General features: G+C 37.8%; 1 protein-coding gene across 1 annotated transcript; it reads right to left on the reverse strand.

Annotated features, from left to right (window-relative positions):
* LOC129445255 (B-cell receptor CD22-like) lies at positions 1–24089 on the reverse strand. Its single transcript, XM_073860172.1, has 15 exons — positions 23737–24089; positions 19413–19470; positions 18876–19223; positions 18429–18686; positions 17889–18245; positions 17120–17377; positions 3227–3571; positions 2785–3045; positions 2202–2459; positions 1580–1837; positions 1164–1421; positions 1003–1090; positions 833–860; positions 512–738; positions 1–427 (listed from the first exon to the last, which is right to left on the reverse strand). Exons 2-15 carry the CDS (start codon positions 19459–19461, stop codon positions 394–396), a joined length of 3027 nt encoding a protein of 1008 aa, XP_073716273.1. The 5' UTR covers positions 19462–19470; positions 23737–24089; the 3' UTR covers positions 1–393.

Raw genomic sequence — 24089 nt, forward strand, 5'->3', positions numbered from 1 at the left:
TGCATATTTAAACAAGATGCTGAATATTTACATTACATTTGCAACAATTTACACTGAAAGAAATAAAGGTTTACTTGCTACATAAAATATCCTAAATCTGTTTCTTAACATTTCTAGCAGGCATTTCATTTTATAAAATGTAAAGTTGTTTTTTGCTGAACAATTATTGAATGCAAAATAAAGGCTATCCCAACAATGGTAACATTTTATTGTATTGCTTATCAGTAGTCACACTATATAAAAGATTATGTACATTTACATATACATGTATGCTATGTCTCCATTAGGTAAACCTGTTTACTCAATTAATCAATAAATTAAGATCTTGATAAATACAGCAGATTTAGTTGCAGATAAGTTTCTGTCTGTTGTGACTGTTGGATCCTGTGTTGATCATCTGAGTGAACTGTAGATCACATCAGCGGAGCTGGGGAAAACAGTCAAAAACACTTTAATGAGCCATTTTAGATCTATCAAAACTGTTATTAAGAGTTCAATGAATGTTTCGCACCTGTGAGGATCAGATGTAGGATGCTTTTTAAAGTTCATATACTGGCAGTCCATTTCTTCATAATCATTTATCTCTTTCTTTCTAATATGTCGAACACTGGCGTACTGAACATCATCAGTATCAGCAGATTTTAAAGCTTCAATCTGATTGGTTGATAGCTCTACTATTGAGTAAAGTGGAACATCATTGGGTGAAGCTGGTCCTGCTGCTCTGTTAAGACTATTGTCCTGCAGTGTTGAACAATAAAACATTGTATTACACATTATATTGGTGAGAGTAAATTAATAAATGCAAAAAATATAACTGTTTTTGCCGACTTGCCTGATCTTCACCATTTTTTCTCTTTTTCCTGAAAAACACATTATTATTATTGTAAAAATACGTTATTGAAAAATTCACAAAAATGTTTAATAGAGCTATAAAAATGAGGAACATAAAACAGCTCTAATACTAATGTGTGCTTTCATGTTATTAATGTGCTTAAAAGTTACCATTTATATAGTATGATCAAAATGATGATAACCAACAAGAGGCATCCCACAATCCCAGAAACGGCATACATAGCAGAACTCTGAACCCCTGAAACAAGATGTGTATAAATATCACTCTATTCGGTAAAAGAGGACATTCATATATGCAATAATGTATTTACCTTTTACTGATATAGCAACTGATTTATTAGATCCGACTTCATTCTGAGCCTCACAGTAAAACCATCCACTATGTCTGGAGTTAAAGTTATTGATGGTGTACGTCTGTCCAGATCCAACAGATGATGTTTCCTTCACTTTATACCAGCTGTAGGTGTGAACAGTTGGATTTGATTCACTGCTGCAGGTCAGATTCACTGAATCACCCTCCATTATTTCACCAGATCCACTGATGGATGCCACAACATTTCTTGGTGCATCTACAACAGATGAAATGTGTCATGTTAATTAATTTAATTAGAATTTATAGGTGTTGGTATGAAATGTCTGTGTCAAGCACACATTTATTTCTTCATAGACACTGAAACATATATTAACATTTCTATTATACAAGTCACATTTACAAACAGCTGCTTACACATCACATTTAGCATCACAGCATCTGAATATTTCTCTCCATGTTTATTTTTAGACTTGCACTTGTATTCACCACTGTGATCTGATCTGATACTAGTGATGCTGTAGATCTGTCCAGATCTTATAAACTCTCCTCCTTTAAACCAGGTGTAGTTGTAAACAGGTGGATTTGATTCACTTCTGCAGGTCAGATTCACTGAATCACCCTCCATTATTTCACCAGATCCACTGATGGACACCACAACATTTCTTGGTGCATCTGCAAGATAATAAAACGAAAAAATATATATTTGCTGTAAATAAATTATATCATATAACATGTTTTATGTTACGTAACAAATTTAACTTGTTTTTATGTGTTATGTCAACTTATCTCTAGTCAAAACGTATAACAGTTAGTTGAATTATGTTGCATAATCAAGTTAAATAAAATCAAGGCAGCTTTTTTACAGTGTTGAAAATCTATGTAACAAGCTAAAACAATATCCAGTTTGGGCTCATTAGTATCTAGAAAATATAGAGGAGTTGAAAGGTCTGGTTCTAGCGCACAGACATCAGAGATCTTCAAAGTTGACAATATCAATATTTATAACATGAAATACAGCTACAACACTGCTGCTTACACATCACATCCAGCATCACAGCTTTTGTATATTTCTCTCCATGTTTATTTCTGGACTTGCACTTGTATTCACCACTGTGATCTGATCTGATACTCGTGATGCTGTAGATCGGTCCAGATCCCACTAACTTTTCTCCTTTAAACCAGTTGTAATTGTAAACAGGTGGATTTGATTCACTGCTGCAGGTCAGATTCACTGAATCACCCTCCATTATTTCACCAGATCCACTGATGGACACTGAAGTTTTCTCAGGAGGATCTGAATGGAAAAGTATTATTCAGTATTTGATTTATGATTCAAATTTTCATGATTCAAATGATCCGTGATTTTTTATTATTAAAACTTCCTTAAATGAACGCAAACAATATGCACAAACAATCTGATAAAGATGAAATCCAGACAAAATATTCATAAATCCTATTACTAAATCAATAAACTATTTTACACACAGTATTGCTACAGTAATAAATGTAAATAGAAATGTACCTTGGTCCTGATCATCATAAATTGTTTGCATGAAACAATTTTGACTAATCTGAATTCGTAAAAACATTATTGTGTTAATGAATCAGTGTGTACTTACACTCAACACTAAGATAAACATCAGGAGAGGACAGAAGACGTTTAGATCCTCTTACAGCAGCAGCACATCTATAAACTCCTGAATCATCACGACTGACTGACTGCAGGTGAAGTTGATTCAATGTAATTCTTCCTTTAGTGAATATCTGTGTGTTTCTGTACCAGATAAATGTTGTTTCTTCAGTCAGTCTGCAGGTGGTTTTACATGTAAGAGTCACTGAATCTCTCTCTTTTACTCTCGGATTTGTCTCCACCTGCAGGTCTGACAGCACAACAACAACAAACTCTCTGTTAGTTCATCATCATCATCATCATCATCATCATCATCATTATTCTGAAATCCACTGATCAATGTCATAACAGAATAAACTAGATCAATTATCCATAATATAATCACTCATGTCATCTGTGTGTTAATATGATTCAATGATTTATTTCATTACCTGTGACATCAAGTTGAACTCCAGGAACTCCTGTCCATTTGCCACCTTCTTTGTTTGTTATAAATCTGCAGTAGTAGATGCGTTTATCAGCTTCTGTCACATCTGTCAAAGTGATGCTGTGAGTGTCTTTATATTCACTGTGACACTGAACTCCTCCTCTGTTTTTTAGGTCTGAACACAGGTCAGGTGGCACTCCATTAGTTACAACAGCTTTGGTCCAGAAGGCTTTATCGAACACATGGTCAGATGGATATTTAAAAGTACAGGTTATTCTCACTGTTGATCCTCTTAATGCACAAACATATGAAGGATTATAATTCACTCCCCAAGCTGGCTGATCAACAACTGAAACACACAAATAAAGACAATAAATAAATCTTTAGGAAACAAGAAGATCATTGTCACAATCCACCGAAGACGAGTTATGCAACGCCTCTGGGAAGTTTTTTCAGTCATGCAAGTCCTATCTCCGTGAATGGGGAAACATAGATCTCTCTAAACTCACATGGCAAAAATTATATGCACGGGTACGTGTAAATGAACACTTTTCTTAAAACTGACATGTGTGCACAGTATTGTGCACGGAGAGGATTCTGGAAAACTTTTGATATGTGAGCAACTCAATTAATTAGATGTGATCTTTATCATTTTGTACCAACCACCATAGAATTGCATTAAGTTTACATAACTATAATACATGTGTTTTATACACACAAAGTAATGCAACAAAAAAAGCAAGTGAAATGTCAAGGATCAAGAATACAACTGAAATAAACACTGATCACCATAATGGTGACATTAAATGAAACAAAACATTAACATCTAACTTTAATAAGTGAATTGTGTTTTCTACAGCAATATTTTTACCAAACATTCAGAAATAAAGTTTTTATAACAGTTTTAAAAATAATAAAATACAACGGTTCTCTGTCATTTACATAACAAGCAAAAAAAGTAAATATAATAAACAGTTGTTCTTTTAAACATTGTGGGAACATTAAAACATGACATTGTCAAAACGTTTGAAAATTCAAGCAACCAAGAAACATTCTTAAAACATTAAAAAAAGAATGTTGTGCAGAATGTTTTTGGGACTGTTGGAAACGTTAACGGACCATTCTTAGAACTTTTCTCTGTTGGCGAGGCTGGAAGGAGCATGATGAGTGAAATAAGGTGTTTCATATAAGGAGACATCTAAAACATTCTGGGAGGGGGGGGCGAGGAATGGAGTTGGGAACCACTGTTACTAGGCATACTAGAAACTTTTAGGGAAGTGTTCTGAGGCAAGTTGGAGCTAAACTTTGCAGGACACCGGCCCTCCAGGACAAAGTTACCCATCCCTGCTGTAGGACATCTCAATTCATTACAGTGTTTCTTGGTTGCTTAAACACATTTTTTGAAACTATGACTCATATTCTCAAAACAGTAAACACAATTGCATAACATCTCACCCAATACTCCAAATATCCTATTTTCAGGTCAAAATGAAGCTTTACACTCAAAACCATTCAGTCTTACTGAAAAACCAACATTTTCCCTCAGACAACACACACAAGCTTTCAAAAACACAGACACTACAACATAGTATTACACACTGGTGCAATAAATTCAAATCAATATTCCTAAACTGAAAAGTTGCTTGTTGTTTACCCCCCAAAAACCTTTTCACATGACCAAAAAAAACACAATCAATGTATGCATTGGCACATTTTATTCTTTAATGTGCTACACAACACAACTGTAACATTTTTTTTTTAATTATTCCGCCTCAACATCCCGTCTTTGTTCTGGGTCAGGCCAGAGAATCTCGTCCACATCACAGGCTACAATGGTCCTAGCCAAACAGCGAGGGTAAAATCCTCTTGCATGATACACCCCTGGCATTCACCCAGCTAGCAGAAAAAAGTTCTAAGAACGTTCCCTGAAAGTTCCCAAGGTTCCAAAAAATGTTCTGCCAACGTAAAAAGTGTCCAGTTTTCTTGACGTTCTAAGAACGTTTTTGTGTTGTCTGAACGTTAGAGTAATGTTACATTTTACCTTTTTTAAACGTTATGATGACAATGTCATGTTTTAATGTTCACACAATGTTTAAAACAACAACTGTTTATTATATTGACTTGTTTAATTGTTCTGTAAATGATAGAGAAACATTGCATTTTATTATTTTATAAAACATTATTTCTGAATGTTCAGTAAATATATTGCTGTAGAAAACTCAATTCCCTTATTAGGTTTAGATGTTACAGTTTTTTCCAATTGCTAACACACTAAAATTACATGAACAGCACAACTATTTAAACTGACACACAGAGAGCAACACCTCTTCTCAAGTCTCCAAAAGTCTAAACACATTTCCTGCTTTACACATATTTGCAATTCACAATGGCACTTTTTAAATGCACTGAACACGGTTCTCTGATCAAGACAATACAATCTGACATAAAGTCACATGTTTGCCTTTTCAAAACACTACCATTCAAAACGACACTACACGAGCTAAATGGCCAATATATGTGCCACCTGCCCAAACACCTGAATGGTTAATTGTTAACACTTCAATCAGGATGTAAGATTGAAATGCACTAAGACCACAGGAACGTCATTGATCACAGAGCCATTATAGATGTTCCTGGCTAACGTGGTGGGAACATCACAATGTGTGCTGCCATCTCCAATATGGATGGTGTCCTCCACCGTCATGCCAACCTTGATACAACACAGTCCATATTCTCACATTTCTAGAAAGACTCCACAACATTCTCATACCATCAGAGTGTATGAATGATGTAGACCAAAGAAAACGGTATGTTGTAGTATGGCACAACGTGAGCTTTCATCGTGCAGCCCCAGTCCAAAACTGGTTTGCTGACTACCAAACATTTATCGTGCAATACCTCCCACCATACTTGCCATTTTTGAACCCCGTAGAAGAGTTATATGGAAGGTATATAACCAGCAGCCCTTTGTGCGCATGCCTCTTTTGCAGGCTATGGAAGAGGCATGTGATGGGATTGATGTTGGTGCAATTTAGGGATGGATAAGGCGCTCAAGGTGCTTCTTCCCTCGATGTCTGGCAAGGGAATATATTGCCTGTGATGTGGATGAGGCGTTGTGACTTGTTTGGTGAAAACTAAAAATAAATTCAACAGCATGTGTGTGTATCTGCAAATATTTTTGTGCATGTGAACAATCTAATACATATTTTAGTATTATGGGAAAGCATACTAAAGAAAAGTGCACTTTTCATTATGCCCAACTGTGTGTAGTTGGTTAGACAAAAATCTGGTATTATGAATGAAGTGTGTTCCAATTTGTGTCAAAGTTTGATTTTGATAATGTTATATGTAGTTTCGGTTGGAGTGCTTCATTTTGCAGGATATATGTGGAATTTTGCTATTTGGGTGTGTGGTTTTTTAAATTGTGTTATGTTTTTTGATAAAACCAGACTAGTTTGCAAAATTGTGTGTTAGCAATTGGAAAAAACTGTAATGTTTTGTTTCATTTTAAGTCACCATTATTGTGATTAGTGTTTGTTTTAGTTGAACTCTTTGCCCTTGACCTTTTGCTTGCTAGTTTTTTCCCTGGTAGTGTTAACGTTGTGTTGATTTATTGGCAGACCTGGTGCAATTTTCAAAGCCCATGACGCAAACAGGCATTTTTGATGATACAAAATAATATGCAACTCAATCTGCTGTAATGACTTTTCTGACCCCAACATGCACAGTGGGAACCGCCTGTGACGTGAACTGTGAAGAGGTCTATTCCTTAGCTCAGTGAACTGATTCAGGCCCTTTTATATATCTATTGAAGGATCTGATTGATGTGTGTTCAATTTTGACTCTTAGTGTTTCCACCTTGGTAATTGTTTGCTAATTGTGCCTAAGCTGTGTTGACTGAGTGAACAGTATTGAATGCTAGTGCTTTCCATATGACCACATTGTTTTAAAGGGTCATAGCGTGAAAATGTTTGCACTGCCACTTTGTAGGTGTGAGCAAAAATAGGTCATTGAAATTTGGCTTTCCTTATGATGTCATAAGGATATCTTATTCGAATAATACCGCCCCCTTAATGTGCACTATCCAACCACAGCACTGCCATTTTGTGCAGAGAGAAAGAGAGAGAAAAGAAGGACTTGACAGCACAATTGAGTTTGAATTGCATCAAACCACCATCATTGTGTTCAGTGTTTGCACTTCATCAGCTCATTTGCATTTTAAAAGACACACCCAAAATGACACATTTTTGCTTAAACCTACAAAGTGGCAATGCTAACATTTTCACGCTATTACCCCTTTAACATCTGAGAAATGTAGGGATTTGTGTGTAGAGTTTTGAAGTAACAGTTAACCAAATCTCATGTGTTAAAGCAGGGGAGTAATGTTTATAGTTCAGCAAAATGATTGTGCTTCTTGAAAAATTGCGTTATGGTTTTGAAATTTTACTTCAAAAGCCTGGTTATAGTGTTTTAGCAATCGAGAAATACTGTAATTGTACCACGAGGAGGTGAGGAACATACAGGATTTTTGAGGAGTCATGAGCAAGAATACAAAAGTGTATCCTATGTGGAAGTGTTGTATTGTTAAAACCTGTGTAAATCTCCTACCTCATGTCTTTAAACATGCATAAATGTTGATATTAATAATCAAATTATTGTTAATGTAGACTCGTTTCAGTCAGTATTGTTAATATTTATATATAAACCACTGTTCTATATAAATAATTAGTGGTATAGACACATTCATTTTACAACAAGAATATCTTTATTTTAATGTAGTAAGGTTATGAAATCCAACTCAAGTATGTTTTTAAATTTATTTTTCTTGATAAATATGTGGGGTTTTTAATGCACTTAATAATTTGATCTTAGACAGAGAGAAATGAGGATATACCATTTCACTTAAAGGGCCCATAGCATGAAAATGTTAGCATTGCCACTTTGTAGCAGAGGTGGGTAATCCATGTGCCATGAGTAAAAGTCCTCTCCAGTATTTTGTTCCAATCACCTGGATTAGTTTATTAGCACAGTTTTTCAACAGGAGGTGACCTCCTGGCTGGTTGGTGTTTTGGGCCCTCGACGAGGTCTTCGAGGCAGCGCTGCCTGGAGGGCAATCCCCTTGCCCAGAGCGTTCCGGCCGGTCACAGCACTGGTGCTGGATGTTGGGCCTTCCGCCGGCTTCTGGCGGTTTGGGCTCGCCGTTGGTCAGGTGAGTGGCGCGGATGTGGAAGGATAGGAATGTGACTGTATTTATATTCAGCTTGAATGTTTCGAGTGTTTAAAAGACGTGTTTCCACGTTTTTGTGGCACGACCCTCTTTTTCGTGCCAGTTTCACGTATTGGTTACTTAATTGTTTTCCCAATTTTCTTAACATTGTAGCTTGGGATTGGGGTTAAAACAATGTTCTGTTACATAAAATAACATCCTAACCCAACTCTAACCCCAAGCGAAAAAAGCTTAAAATTCTGACAAATAAAAATATAAACCAATGCTTAAAATGACATCTGCATTTATGCCAAACCCAACTTTCTCCTCGAGTGAAAACAGTTTAACAATCAGACAAAAACCTCAAATCTAACGCCAATCCCAAACAAAAAAGGTTTGAAAAAAGGAAAATCAATTGAGTAATCTGTCACAGGGTGACTATGATGAGGCGGAACCAAAAGCAGAGGAGATTGGTTCCACCTAAAGATGGTTTCCTGCCAGACCTCTTTTTACAAACACTATTTTTCTTCCTGGTCTCCCTGACAATGCAGATCATGAGGGAATGAGCAACAGGTGTGGGGCATCAACGTGAAAACCCGTGATTGGAGGAGGAGTAGAGACAAGACGCATTAAAAGGTCCAAAGAAGCACAATGAAGAGAGTTGTTTCGGGCACGAGCTCCTGTGATTGCCTAGGGCAGACCTGTTCACACGCTCCGTCCTTAGAGGAGCCGGAGGGCGCCGTTGATCCACGGAAGCGCTTATAGCGCGAGGAAAGAGTGCGGCAGCCCAGAAAAGCGAGAAGGACGGAGCGGTGGAAATTAAAGGAGCACTACACCGGAGCGTGTGGTTGGTGGCGCCTTGTGAATACGTTGCTTGCGCTCGTTGCTACGGTGGAGATCGGCTGGGTTGACTCACATTTATCCCTTAGGGAAGACGAGAGGTTGGAGACGTGGAAGTAAGGAAGTTATTGTGTGATTTGGATGTGGAGGAGAAAACACGACGCTGTTGGATGTATGATTGGGGCATCGTTTGGACAACCAAGCGTGAGTAAGCAATCAAAACAAACACTTGGTGCTATTTAGAAGAGGAGTTACTGGTGTCTTTGTGAGAGTGTTGAAGGTTACCGGCCCTGCGGAGATTGAAGGTGTAGGTGAGCCGAAGAGGTAACCAGGAGACATAGAGGGGCGTTGTTGACTATATTTACCTCTGAAATCTTTTCTCTCTCTCTGGCGTGTACAACGTCCAACCCGCCTCTCGAGCAGCCAAGACCTAGGCGGCCAAGCCTTAACTTCACGTGGAGTGCGTGTGCAGAGTGCTGTGGTGAGTGTGACTTTTACCGTGTGTTTCACTAAGCTTGCTGTGTGTGTGCTGTGTTGACAGTAACCGAAGCCGCCCGGGCCCCATGCAGATTGTGCGAAGAAAATAGCACGTCGAGGCCCGAGCCAGAGGAGAGAAGCGAACTAAAAGACCCCAGTGTTGTGAGTAACCCACCTGTGCAGTATATCACTTACTTGTGTCTGCAGCAACGCCTCGAAGAGGATTTAACAGTGTCAGTAGTGAGAAACTCTTTACCTCTGTCCCCACGAATGCCTTGGAGGGAACTAAAGACCCCAGTGTTGTAAGTAACCTACCTGTGCAGTATATCACTTACCTGTGTTTGCAGCAACGCCTCGAAGAGGACCGAACAGTGTCAGTAGTAAGAACCTCCTGCCCCTGCCCCAACGTATGCCCTGGAGGCGAGAAGAGGAAGATTGTTTTAAACTGCCCTTCCCCTTTCCCCTTATGTTTTAATTATCTAATAAAAACTCAGTTTTGTGGTAATCCACGTGTCTGTCTGGTCATTGGGGTGGTCTTGGGAACCTCCTCGAGGTGGGAACTAGAGAGGGGCGTGACCCTTTAGTTATCTTGGGTCCGCCCCGGCCGTGACAAATCAATACGTGAAACTGGCACAAAAATACAGTCGTGCCACATACAAGTGAAAACAAGGAAACACGTCACTTAAACGCTCAAAAAAGTTTGAGCTGAATTCAAATACTGCTGATAAAGTGCAAACACTGATCACAATGATGGTGGTTTGATGCGATTCAAACTCAATTGTGCTGTCAATTATTTTTTTCTCTCTCTCTTTCTATCTGCGCTAAATGTCAGTGCAGTGGCGGGATAGTGCAAATTAAGGGGGCAAGTATTATTATAGAAAGAGCTCCTTATGACATCACAAAGAGGGCCAACTTTCAATGACCTATTTTTTGCTTACACCTACAAAGTAGCAATGCTAACCTCTGTATGCCATGGGCCCTTTAATGCTCCGTCTCCTCCGTTGTTGCGTTGCCCCTCGTTTGATTTTTTTTCCTAAACCAGTTCAGATAGGAGTTTTACTTTAGTTCTCAGGGGCAAAAAGAAATATGATTAGTTAACCAATGAAAGTGCTAGTTGGTGTTTTAAAGGGGTCATAGCGTGAAAATCAGACTTTTTCCATTTTTAAGTGCTATAATTGGGTCCCCAGTGCTTCTATCAACCTAGAAAATGTAATCAAGATTAACCCAGTAACTGTGTTTGGGTAAGCCATTTTCTGCAAGCGTGTGAAAAATTAGGTTGTTCAGATTTTGCCTGTTTTGTGATGTAGGTAGTAAGGCGAATTACAATAATACCGCCCCCTTTATCTGCAATATCCAACCACAGCACTGCCATAGTGCAGAGAGAATGAGAGAAAGGAAAAAGTACTTGACAGCACAATTGAGTTTCAATTACAACAAATCACCATCATTGTGATCAGTGTTTGCACTTCATCCGCTCATTTGCATTTTAAACGACACACCCAAAAACGGCTCACTTTTGCTCAGGCCTACAAATTATCAATTTTACATGCTATAATAAATTAGCTGTGGAGTATTTTGAGCTAAAACTTCACATACACACTCTGGGGACAGCAAATATTTATTTTACATCTTAAAAATATGTCATAATATGACCCCTTTAAGCCCTCAACGGAGCCTTCAAGGCAGCTTCTGCAGTGAAGCAGTTTGAGCTCACCGTTGGTCAAGTGAGTAGCGCAGATATCGTAAGATAGGAATGTGACTGGTTTTGAATTCAGCTTGAAATGTTTAGAGTGTTTGAGTGATGTGTTTTTTGTATCTGTGATACGACTTTCTTTTTTTTGTTCCAGTTTCAATATATTGGTTACTCAAATTTTTTGCTTGTTTTACTTATTTTTGTCCAAAAATAATGTGTAATATAATTTCTGTAACACTGACAGAGACTGTAGTAGAGTTGTCAAGTTAATGATGCAATCATATTAGTGCACCTGTCCCTCATACAAACGAATATGTTTTCATGCCTGTTATTAGGTTTGTTTGAGTGCATGCACTGCTGCAAGAACCAACTGGTGGATGACATCAAAGCAGAGGTGTCAAATCCATGTGCCAGGAGTAAAAGTCCTCTCCAGTATTTTGTTCCAATCACCTGGATTTAATTAGCAGTTTTTCAGCAGGAGGTGACCTCCTGACTCGTTGGTGTTTTAAGCCCCCACCGATCCCCCCAAGGCAGCGCTGCCCGGAAGGCCCTCCCCGCGCCCCGAGCCTTCCAGCCAACCACAGCACCGGTGCCAGACATTGAGCCCTCCGCCAGCTTCTGGCAGTTTGAGCTCACAGTTGGTCAGGTGAGTAGCGCAGACAAGGCAAGACAGGAACGTGACTGTATCCGAGCCCAGCTCGAAACGTTCCGAGCGTCCAAGGGACGTGCCACTGCGTTTTCACGTCCATAGCACAATTTTTTTCGTGCCAGTTTCATGTATTGGTTGCGCAATTGTTTTTCCTATTTTTTTACCATTGTTGCTTGGGGCTTAGATTTGTGGTTTTCATCTAATTTTTAGAATGTTTTCATGCGAGGATAAAGTTGCATTTGGCATAAATGCGGATGTCATTTTAAGCATTGGTTTATATGTTTATTTAACAGAATAACCCAGGAGTTGGGGTTAAGGCAGTGGTCTCAAACTCCCGGCCCGCGGGCCATTTGCGGCCCGCCCTCCCCCTCTCTGCGGCCCGCGTCAACTTTCAAAAATATAAAATAATCTGGCCCGCAGAAAGATTTTTATTCACTTTTTTATATTCGTTTGATTTTTTATTTAAACGCTCAAGTGTTCGTTCACATGTCGCGTCTAACAACGCGTTAAAACGAGTCAGAGCATTACTTTCCAACGTGCTCGAGAGCGGAAGTTGCGCTCCGGGGCGTGGGTCGCGTCACCGGTTGCTACGCAGCCATGAACCGCACGCTCCGTGATGTCGAGGATCACTGAATGCGTGATCGGATTTTAATTCCTTAACTGAACCTCGCGTCAATCATATCATTGTCACCATGCGATCAGTTAACCTGGTCGGGACTTTGTAGTGTTTGTCTAGAGAAGATTTGTTACTTCCGGGTGGATATCAGCTGTTACTCATAGAAGATCGAGCTGCGGTGGGCTTAGTTCACCTCACGTCACAGCATCTAATGGAAACACCGCATATGGAGGCAGAGCGGTAGATGTAATGCAACACATTTTAAACTACAGATAAGAAAAGAGCCATCAAAGTGCCCAGGTTAAGAAAAGAGAAAAGATGAGGAGAAATGTAAAGAAGATAAAAGTATGTATACTGCTATATATAATGAAGTATAATATATTATTATGTAGCTTACTATTCAATTACACATAGAGCAGTACTATTATTTTTTCTGTCCAATATATCTTATATAACATGGACTAATTCAAAAGTTATGGGATCACTTTCAATTATTAATATTTTCCCACATATAATAGAAAATGTATGAAAACTGAAATAATAAAGAACATAATGAAGTCAATACTATGACTGAAAACAATCCAAAATAAATCAAAACAGAAACACTTACTGGCGGTAATTTTTATAATAGTTTATAAATGTATACAGAAATTAAATTTGTTAGTTTAGTGCAAGGTTTTAATAGGTCTTAGTTAAAATAAGATTAAGAAAAGATTTACTTAGGCTACTTTTATAAAATAATGTATATTAAAAAGATAAAACCATTGCTTATATATTTTCAAGTATTATTATACATTAAATAATAGAAATTAAACATGACATTTACAGAAACATTGTACTTTTTTGAACGTCAAAATAGCTCTGCGGCCCCCCGATGAACTGTCTGTCTTAAAAATGGCCCCCCGCCAGTTTGAGTTTGAGACCCCTGGGTTAAGGTGAGGATGTCATTTTATGTAACAGAAAGTTGTTCTAACCCCAATCACAAGCAACAATGGCAAGCAAATAGGAAAAAGAATTTAGCAACCAATACGTGAAACTGCCACAAAAAAACTTGTGCCATAGACATGTGACACACAAAAACACATCACTTAAACGCTCGAAACATTTCGAGCTGGATTCAAACACAGTCACATTCCTATCTTAGCATATCTGCGCTACTCACCTGACCAACGGTGAGCTCAAACTGCCAGAAGCTGGCGAAAGGCTCAATATCTAGCACCAGTGCTGTGATTGGCTGAAACGCTCGGGGCGCGGGGGGTGCCTTCCGGGCGGCGCTGCCTTGGGGGCTTCGTTGGGGGCTTGGGGCACCGGCGAGTCGGGGGGTCAGCTCCTGCTGAAAAACTGCTAATTAGGTCCGGGTGATTGGAACAAAATACTGGAAAGGACTTTTACTCCTGGCGCATGGATTTGACACCTCTGCATCAAAGTATGTACATATATGTACATATATGCACATATATGTTAACCTATATATTGGTAAAATTATTAAAATCTGTAGCTGCTAATAAATTAAACATAAATAAAGGTCCAACCAATGACAGTCTGCACCTGCAGGAGCCAGGATTCAAACCTCCAACCTTCCGATCACAAAACAAAATGCAACCCCATGTGCCACTGTTGGGATTCGAACACTCAACCTTCCTATCATTAGACAACTCGCTCTACCATCTGTGCTACTGTCGTTGTTAAAGAACTTGAAACAGTAAATTGTAAACCATTTTGTTATACATGTCCTTCTTTTTTCCACTATCTTCATACAAAAGATAGACCTTGTAAATGTTTTGGGAAAATGTGCAGACATCATAACTTTTCTCCCTGTAATTGCCATACTAAAACGAATGTGTTAAAATAACACATCTAATGTGTTGTCCTTAACTTAACACAACTCTGTGTTATTTTTGTGACAACACACTTTGTGTTGTTTTAACACATCTTGTCCCTTTTCTTTATTTAAACTCAAAATCAAGATGGAATGACACATAGTGTGTTAAATAAGATTAACACATCCTTTCATAGAGTGTAGTTAAATTCCATAAAATGCCAATTACATGTGACACAAATTTCATGTGTTTTCACATATATAAGTTCTTGCATTTTTTGTTAGTTCTTAGTTATTGCCTTGATTATAGAAAATATGAGCAGGGCATGTATGACATTTGCAAAAGTGAGATATGAGCTACAAAATGACCAGATCCTGCTTTATAGGAGACATAACTTCTAGGGCTCATATGTGGATATAAAGAAGCAATACAGGAGACCTATATGGCCTGTATATGCACATATATGCACCTCAATTTTGCATTTATGCAGCATATATATTATCATATATGGGCATATATGCTGTATATGTGCAGCATATATGTGCATATTAGCTGCATATAGGTTTCATATATGTGCATATATATTAATATATATGTGCATATATGCTGTATATGTGCTGCATATATGTGCATATATGCTGTATATGTGCTGCATATATGCTGTATATGTGCTGCATATATGTGCATATAAGCTGCATATAGGTTTCATATATGCACATTTATCCACATATAGGTTCTTTCCATGTGGGTAACGTCAACATGCTGTCCATCTGGTCGCTTGATTTTTCCCCCCAAACCAGTTCAGATAGGAGTTTTACTTAAACATGATCTCAGGGGCAGAAAGAAAAATTATTGGTTCACAAAAATGACCAAGGAAAGTGCTCGTTGGTGTTTTAAGCCCTCAATCGGAGCCTTCAAGGCAGCTTCTGCAGTGAAGCAGTTCGAGCTCACCATTGGTCAGGTGAGTAGCACAGATGGTTAGATAGGAATGTGACTGTTTTGAATTCAGCTTGAAATGTTTTGTGCGTTTAAGTTACGTGTTTCCATGTTTTTTTCGGGCAGTTTCACGTATTGGTTGCTCAATTTTTTTCCTTTTTTCAAACCATTGTCACTTGGGATTGGGGTTAGATTTGTGGTTTATGTCTGATTTTTAAACTGTTTTTGTTCGAGGATAAAGTTGGGTTTGGCATAAATGCGGTTGTCATTTATGTTTATAAACATCGTTTTTTAAACCATTTTCACTTGATGTTAGGGTTAGAGTTGGGTTTGGCTTAGGATGTCATTTTATGTAACAAAGTCGTTCTAACCCCAATCCCAAGCGACAATGGTAAGAAAATAGAAAAAACAATTGAGTAACCAATACGTGAAACTGGCACAAAAAGGAAAGTTGTGCCACAGACATGTGAAAACGTGGACACACGTAACTTAAACGCTTGAAACATTTCTAGCTGATTTCAAAACAGTCACATTCCTATCTTACCATATATGCGCTACTCACCTGATCAACGGTGAGCTCGAACTGCTTCACTGCAGAAGCTGCCTTGAAGGCTCCGGTTGAGGGCTTAAAACACCAACGAGCACTTTCATTGGTCATTTTTGTGAACCAATTATATTTCGTTCTGCCCCTGAGATCATGTTTAAGTAAAACTCCTATCTGGAACTGGTTTGGGAAAAAATCACACACGCCCCTCGCTTGCATCCTAGGATGGTGGAGCTAAGATGCAAAGAAAGGAAACAAGGATGCACAAATGAGAATTTAGAAGCACCGCAAGTGAAAAAGTAGAGGGCGAATGTAGGGAATAAAGTTGTTCACTCAACAACTTCATTGTTTCTGACACCACTACAAAATTGTGGACATCCATTAGTGGACTATATAAGAGACACAGCATGGGGTATATTTACACTGACTAATAAAGGGTAACATGACACACCTGAAGACAATTAGGGCAGGGTAATACAAAGACTACAAAGACCATGGACATGAACAACAAAGGCAAATTACATCAGACTTTAAAGGGGACATATTATGAGATTTTTTTTAAGATGAAAACTAAGTCTAAAATAGGTCTGAGCAAAAGTGTGCCGTTTTGGGTGTGTCATTTAAAATGCAAATGAGCGGATGAAGTGCAACCACTGATCACAATGATGGTGGTTTGTTGCAATTGAAAGTCAATTGTGCTGTGAAATATTTTATCTCTCTCTTTCTCTCCATACTAAATGGTTGTGCTGTGGTTGGATAGTGCAGATAAAGGGGGCGGTATTACCTTATTCTGACATCACAATAAGGGCCAAATTACAATGACCTATTTTTTCACATGCTTGCAGAAAATGGTTTACCAAAACTAAGTTATTGGGTTGATCTTTTTAACATTTTCTAGGTTGATAGAAGCACTGGGGACACAATTATAGCACTTAAACATGGAAAAAGTCAGATTTTCATAATATGTCCCCTTTAAAATAAAAGACATGACACAAAACCTTTACATTCATTTTCTTTTGCACTTTATACATTAAACCAAAGATTTTAGTTTAAGCATTTTTATACAAAATTAAGAACGAGTTTAAAGGTGTGAAATATTTCAGTGTGTGGACTCACCATCTACTGTAAGATAAACATCAGGAGAGGAGAGACGTTCAGATCCTGTTACAGCAGCATCACATCTATAAACTCCTGAATCATCACGACTGACTGACTGCAGGTGAAGATGATTCAATGTTTTTATTCCTTTATTGAATATCTGTGTGTTTCTGTACCAGATGAATGTTGTTTCTTCAGTCAGACTGCAGGTGGTTTTACATGTAAGAGTCACTGAATCTCCCTCTTTAACTCTCTGATTTGTCTCCACCTGCAGGTCTGAAAGCACAACAACAACAAACTCTCTGTTAGTCCATTATCATCATCATTATCATCTTCGTCATCATAACCAGGCTGCAATCTAAATAAAATTCAATATCAAGCATTGTTGGAAATTATTGTTTTAACTAAACCAATTAAACAATTAACATAGTTAGTGCAGGGCAAATGTTATGTCTCAGAAACTGCATCATCAGACATCTAACCTGACAAATCATTTTGATATCATATCAGTCCAGAATAAACTGCTCATAGATGTTATCAATAAAATGACTTCAACAATATAAAGATTAAATTTAGTCTGGATGAAACGAATCCCATCCACCTCTGATCATTAAAATCAATAAAGAAAAGAAACTAAGACAAGAAAATCACACACGGATCATAATGAAATCATTTTAGCAATATCATCACATTATCAACTTTATGAATTTATATCAAACCACATTTGAATAATATAATCTCTCATGTCTTCTGTGTGTTAATATGATTCAGTGGTTTATTTCATTACCTGTGACATCAAGCTGAACTCCAGGAATCCCTCTCCATACATTGTTTTTACAGTTGAATCCACAGTCTGTTATAAATCTGCAGTAGTAGATGTGTTTATCAGCTTCTGTCACATCTGTCAAAGTGATGCTGTGAGTGTCTTTATTTTCACTGTGACACTGAACTCCTCTTCTGTTGTCTGTCTCCGAACACAGGTCAGGTGGTGCTGCATCAGTTACAGCTGTTTTAGTCCAGAAGGCTTTATTGACCACATGGTCTTTAGGATATTTAATTGTAGAAGATATTCTCACTGTTGAGCCTCTTAATGCACAAACATATGAAGGATTATAATTCACTCCCCAACCCAGCTGATCATCATCTGAAACACAGAGATGAGAAATAAAAGAACAACAACAAGAACATGAATCTTGAATTAGTAAAGCACTTCATATGTCATCGACATGTTTGGGACACATTTTTAAATTCTTCTCAACAAAATACAGAATGATTTTTAATGGGTGATAAATGTTTTACTGTTATTGATGAATCAGTGTGTGCTTACACTGAACACTAAGAGAAACATCAGGAGAGGAGAGAAGACGTTCAGATCCTCTTACAGCATCACATCTATAAACTCCTGAATCATCACGACTGACTGACTGCAGGTGAAGTTGATTCAATGTAATTCTTCCTTTAGTGAATATCTGTGTGTTTCTGTACCAGATGAATGTTGTTTCTTCAGTCAGACTGCAGGTGGTTTTACATGTAAGAGTCACTGAATCTCCCTCTTTCACTGTCTGATTTGTCTCCACCTGCAGGTCTGACAGCACAACAAACTCTCTGTTAGTCAACCATCATACTGAAATCATCTGATCAATGTCATTACAGAATAAACTAGATCATTATTATAAGAACATTAACCTTATTCTTTTATATCAGACCACAGATAAATTATATAATCTCCCATGTCCTCTGTGTGTTAATATGATTCAATGCTTTATTTCATTACCTGTGACATCAAGCTGAACTCCAGGAGTCCCTGTCCATATTTTATCCACACAAAAGTATCCACAGTTTGTTGTAAATCTGCAGTAGTAGATGTTTTTATCAGCTTCTGTCATTTGTGTCAAAGTGATACTGATAGTGTCTTTAGATTCACTGTAAACACACTGAATCTTTCCTCTGTTATTTGTGTCTGAGCACAGGTTTGGTCCTGTATATGCTGATTTTGTCCAGGTGGCTGCTGTGACGCTATCATGAGGATGTTTTAAAGTACAAGATAATCGCACTGTTGAGCCTCTTAACGCACAAACATTTGAAGGACTGTAATTCACCCAATCCTGCTGACCATTAACATCTGTAAAACAGAGATGAGGAAACTTTATAGGTAACACAAACATGTCCAAAAATCAGCATTCATTCAAACACTCAAGAGTTCTTGTCATGTTATAAGACCCAAAGTGTGAAGTGATTCGTAAAAACATGAAGTGTATAAAGTGAGTCTATAAGTGTGAAGTGTGAAGTATGAAGTGTGATCTGCACTTACCAGCAGTCATGAGCAGAAACATCAGAGATATTCTGAAACACATCTCCATATCAAACCTCTACAATCATAAAACATACATTAGAAATTGTAAACAAACATGGTGTCAACCGTTTTTTTTACATTATAGTCTTCTGAAGGGATGCACACGCACTAGCTGGCTGTAGTAATGATTTCATAGTGAGATGTCACACGTGAGACATTTCAACCTATTCTGTGTCAAATAAATAATCAACACTTTTTCACGGGGCTTAAGCGCTGCCCCTTTTGTTTCAAATATAAATGTGCCCCTTCTCATAGTAAAATAATATTAAAAAAATGTACAATCTTAATAAATAACATATGTTGCCATTGCTACTAATAATAAAAAATACTAAATGTTATAAACAAATTTATAAAAAGTGTATCAGTGTATGACATCAACAAGAGTAATTCAAAAGCACTCATCTAGAATCACTCTCGCTGTACTCTGATGTCATACGCCAACTGGTGTGCCCAGCTGCATATTTTGAACACCCATGCCCACATAGCAATTTTGTGCCGGCCCAGCTCCGGCCCACACAACCAGTTTTCCTCGGCCCACATACAACGAAAAATGATGGCCCTTCAATGGCCCAGTTCTGGATTACAGACAATAGCCCATAACTGGCCCAGACCTGGGCCAGAACAGGCCCTACCAACAAGCCTACGACGGCCCTTGCATGGGCAGCCCTTACTTAGCCCCCAGGAAGCCTTCATGCAGCAAAATCCTCAGAGTTAAATAAACACTGCTGGATGTATATATTGTCCCAATCTTACAGAGTGTTAAAAAGTAACACTGAAGCAGAATTAAAAGCTTTGTTATTCTCTCTCTCACCATCTCTGTCTGAAATCTAAAATTGCATTTTACATCTTACTTGTAGAGTCATTTTCCTACTTTAGGTTTAGATTTTGTTCCATTTAAAGTCACCCTTATTGTGATCGGTGTTTGTTTTAGTTGAACTTGACTCTTGACTCTTCCCTTATTTAGTTTTTTGACTGCTTTAACTTTGTGTTTTAAGACATGTTGTTTACAGCAGGAAAAAGACAATCGAGTAATTCTTTGATGTAGTGATGGGCAGTCCGGCTCTTTCCATTGATTCGGCTCTTTCGGCTCAAGCGCTGGCTCTACATTTTAATGATGGCAGTCCGGCTCTTTTCATAGATTCTGCTCTTCTGGCTCGGCTCCCTTAGAAGAGCCGGCTCCCCTGCTGCGTCTGAAGATTCGGCTCTGCTCGTTCACTACAAAGAATCAGCTCTTAGAGCCGCTCGTTCGCGAACGACCCATCACTACTTTGATGGTGGTTAGCACTGTTAATAAAGTCTAAACATCATCAACTAGAAAACTTATGTATTAAAGGGGACATATTATGAGTTTTTTTTTAAGATGCAAACTAAGTCTAAAATAGGTCTGAGCAAAAGTGTGCCATTTTGGGTGTGTCATTTAAAATGCAAATGAGCGGATGAAGTGCAACCACTGATCACAATGATGGTGGTTTGTTGCAATTGAAACTCAATTGTGCTGTGAAATATTTTATCTTTCTCTTTCTCTCCATACTAAATGGTTGTGCTGTAGTTGGATAGTGCAGATTAAGGGGGCGGTATTACCTTATTCTGACATCACAATAAGGGCCAGATTACAATGATCTATTTTTCACATGCTTGCAGAGGATGGTTTGCCAGAGCTGGGTTATTGGGTTGATCTTTTTAATATTTTCTGGGTTGGTGGAGGCACTGGGGACACAATTGTGGCGCTTGGACATGGAGGAAGTCGGATTTTCATAATATGTCCCCTTTAATTTAATGTTTGAACACTTATCAGAAGGATCTTTCTCTGACAATAATGTGATACTACAATATGAGATCCAGCTCTCTCTCTTAGCAGTTTGTCTTTCTGAAGAATTTTGAAACACTGACACTTAAAATTAACTGCTTTACAATGTAGACACCCGAATATCAAGAATCAAAGTATGAATCACAATGATGGTGACAATAAAATGAAAAACTTGCAATGCATGCTGAATATCAACAAATTACAAATCTCATCCATGACTCCCATCATGCACTGCAGCATGGATAAATAATGAACTTTTTACTATTTTCTTTGTAACCATGGCTGAGATTCATACTCTGATTCTTGATGTTTCTACGTCCCAAATATAAACAGTTAATTTTTGTTTCTAAAATTCGTTAATGACAAACTGCTATAAAAGTGCTGGATCTCACATACATGATTGACAGATAAGAAACTTGTTATTAACAAATTAATTGGATGATGATCTTTACCATTATATACCAAATACCACACAATTGCGCTAATACAATAACAAATGTGTTTTACAGTATTAACACAAAGTTAACACAAGCAAGGAACAGCTAGCACTTAAAAAGTCAAGGGTCAAGAGTCCAACTAAAACAAACACTAATCACAACAATTGTGACTTCAAATGAAACAAAATCTAAACCTAAGTTAAGAAAATGACCCTACAAGTAAGATGTAAAATGCAATTTTAGGTTTCAGACAGAGATGGTGAGAGAGAGGATAACAAAGCTTTTAATTCTGCTTCAGTGTTACTTTTTAACACTCTGTAAGATTGGGACAATATATACATCCAGCAGTGTTTATTTAAAGGGGTCTTAGCGTGAAAATCAGACTTTTTCCATTTTTAAGTGCTATAATTGGGTCCCCAGTGCTTCTATCAACCTAGAAAATGTAATCAAGATTAACCCAGCAACTTTGTTTGGGTAAGCCATTTCCCGCAAGCGTGTGAAAAACTAGGTCGTTCAGATTTTGCCTGTTTTGTGAGGTAGGTAGTAAGGCGAATTACAATAATACCGCCTCCCTTATCCGCAATATCCAACCACAGCACCGCCACAGTGCAGAGAGAAAGAGAGAAAGGAAAAAGTACTTGACAGCACAATTGAGCCTCAACCACAACAAACCACCATCATTGTGATCAGTGCCCGCACCCCATCCGCTCACCTGCACTTCAAACGACACACCCAAAAACGGCTCACCTTTGCTCAGGCCTACAAATGATCAATTTTTACATGCTATAATAAATTTGCTGTGGAGTATTTTGAGCTTAAACCTCACATACACACTCTGGGGACAGCAAAGATTTATTTTACATCTTAAAAATATGTCATAATATGACCCCTTTAACTCTGGGGATTTTGCTGCATGAGGGCTTCCTCGGGGCTAAGTGAGGGCTGCCCATGCAAAGGCCATCGTAGGCTTGTTTGTAGGGCCTGTTCTGGCCCAAGTCTGGGCCAGTTATGGGCTATTGTCTGTAATCCAGAACTGGGCCATTGTAGAGCCGTCATTCTTTGTTGTATGTGGGCATGAGGTTTTGGTAGCAGAGCTGAAGCTCTCGCCATTTAGGCAGAGTTCACAAGCTGCATGACAGGAAATAAGAAAATGCAAATGTAGCGAATGTGAATTAGTTTTATGCAAGGTAATTTAAGAATAGAAACACATTTAGTAGCATATCCTCACACGCTTCTTTAAATATTATTAGTCTAGAGAGTATTCGTTTTTTATTTATTGACAAATTTAGATTTTGTGGTATTCCTTTATGAAAATAATGTATGATTTTATTACAGTTAATAACCATGTTTTTGACATGTTTACCATTATTACTGTAGCAAAAGCCCTGTTAATTTGTGTTTACCATACAAAACATGTTTTATCCTATTTTTATAGTAAAACCATGGTTGGTTTTCATAAGGGCTGAAAAATGCATCAATGGTTACATAAATTAAATAGGCATACTGTATCTTTAGCACTTTCATCCATTAAATACTAAGTTTTAAATGTCAACAATACTAATTTCCACATAATTACATCCTTCATTCTCAGTGTATTGTTTAAAAAATACAAATAAATGCTATTTAGGGATCATTATAATCTCCTTAACTTATGTTTTATGCATTATGCATTTTGTATCAACGCCTTTCATTTAATGCCAAGAAAAGTTGCAAAAACGTTTTGGTCCTTCCACCTCTGCGGAGGTCTGTGCACGCCACTGCATGACAGCATGCCATGATGGAATGAACATGTGCACATCACATCATTTCTTCATCATTTGATTTAATGAGAGAAGATTATAGTTTCAGTATAATTTACTGCTCATTGACAGGCTAATGTGTACTGAAGATGTTTTTCATCTTAAATCTTCAACAACTACAATAATATTCACAAAAACATTTATTGAGATTATGAAGTAAAAAAATGTCTTTCTTTTATAAATGTTCACTCTGCTTTACAGATTGATTTATTCTTAAAACAATGTAAAAATCATCTTACCGTGCTTTAATGAGCGTCTACAAATAGTATATGAACAATCTCCAAAGGCGTTGTTAACTGATGGACTGTTGGTGGTTTTCACACTCGAATATGCTGCCTAAAATATCAACAAAAAAAATGTCTTCCTCTTTTTGAGAATGTGTGTTACTCATCTCAACAAGAGGGAACTACAAAGGGAAAAACTAAGATTATAAATCTTTTAACCTCTCCAGATTAAAAATCACACAACAACAAACATCATCACCATCAGTAGAGTTTACAAGTCAAATCTTTATATGAGAATATGTCATAAAATATTAAAGATCAACTTTGAGAGGATAGGCTTCTTATATGTTGGAGGTTAGTATCACTTC

Source organism: Misgurnus anguillicaudatus, chromosome 3 (assembly GCF_027580225.2).
Source record: "Misgurnus anguillicaudatus chromosome 3, ASM2758022v2, whole genome shotgun sequence".
Taxonomy (NCBI): domain Eukaryota; kingdom Metazoa; phylum Chordata; class Actinopteri; order Cypriniformes; family Cobitidae; genus Misgurnus; species Misgurnus anguillicaudatus.

Coding starts and splice junctions, on each gene's coding strand:
- LOC129445255 (XM_073860172.1), bottom strand. CDS start 19,461: ATGGAGATGTGTTTCAGAATATCTCTGATGTTTCTGCTCATGACTGCT. Junction 17,378..17,888: donor AGTTCAGCTTGATGTCACAG/GTAATGAAATAA, acceptor TTGTGCTTTCAG/ACCTGCAGGTGGAGACAAAT. Junction 3,046..3,226: donor AGTTCAACTTGATGTCACAG/GTAATGAAATAA, acceptor TTGTGCTGTCAG/ACCTGCAGGTGGAGACAAAT.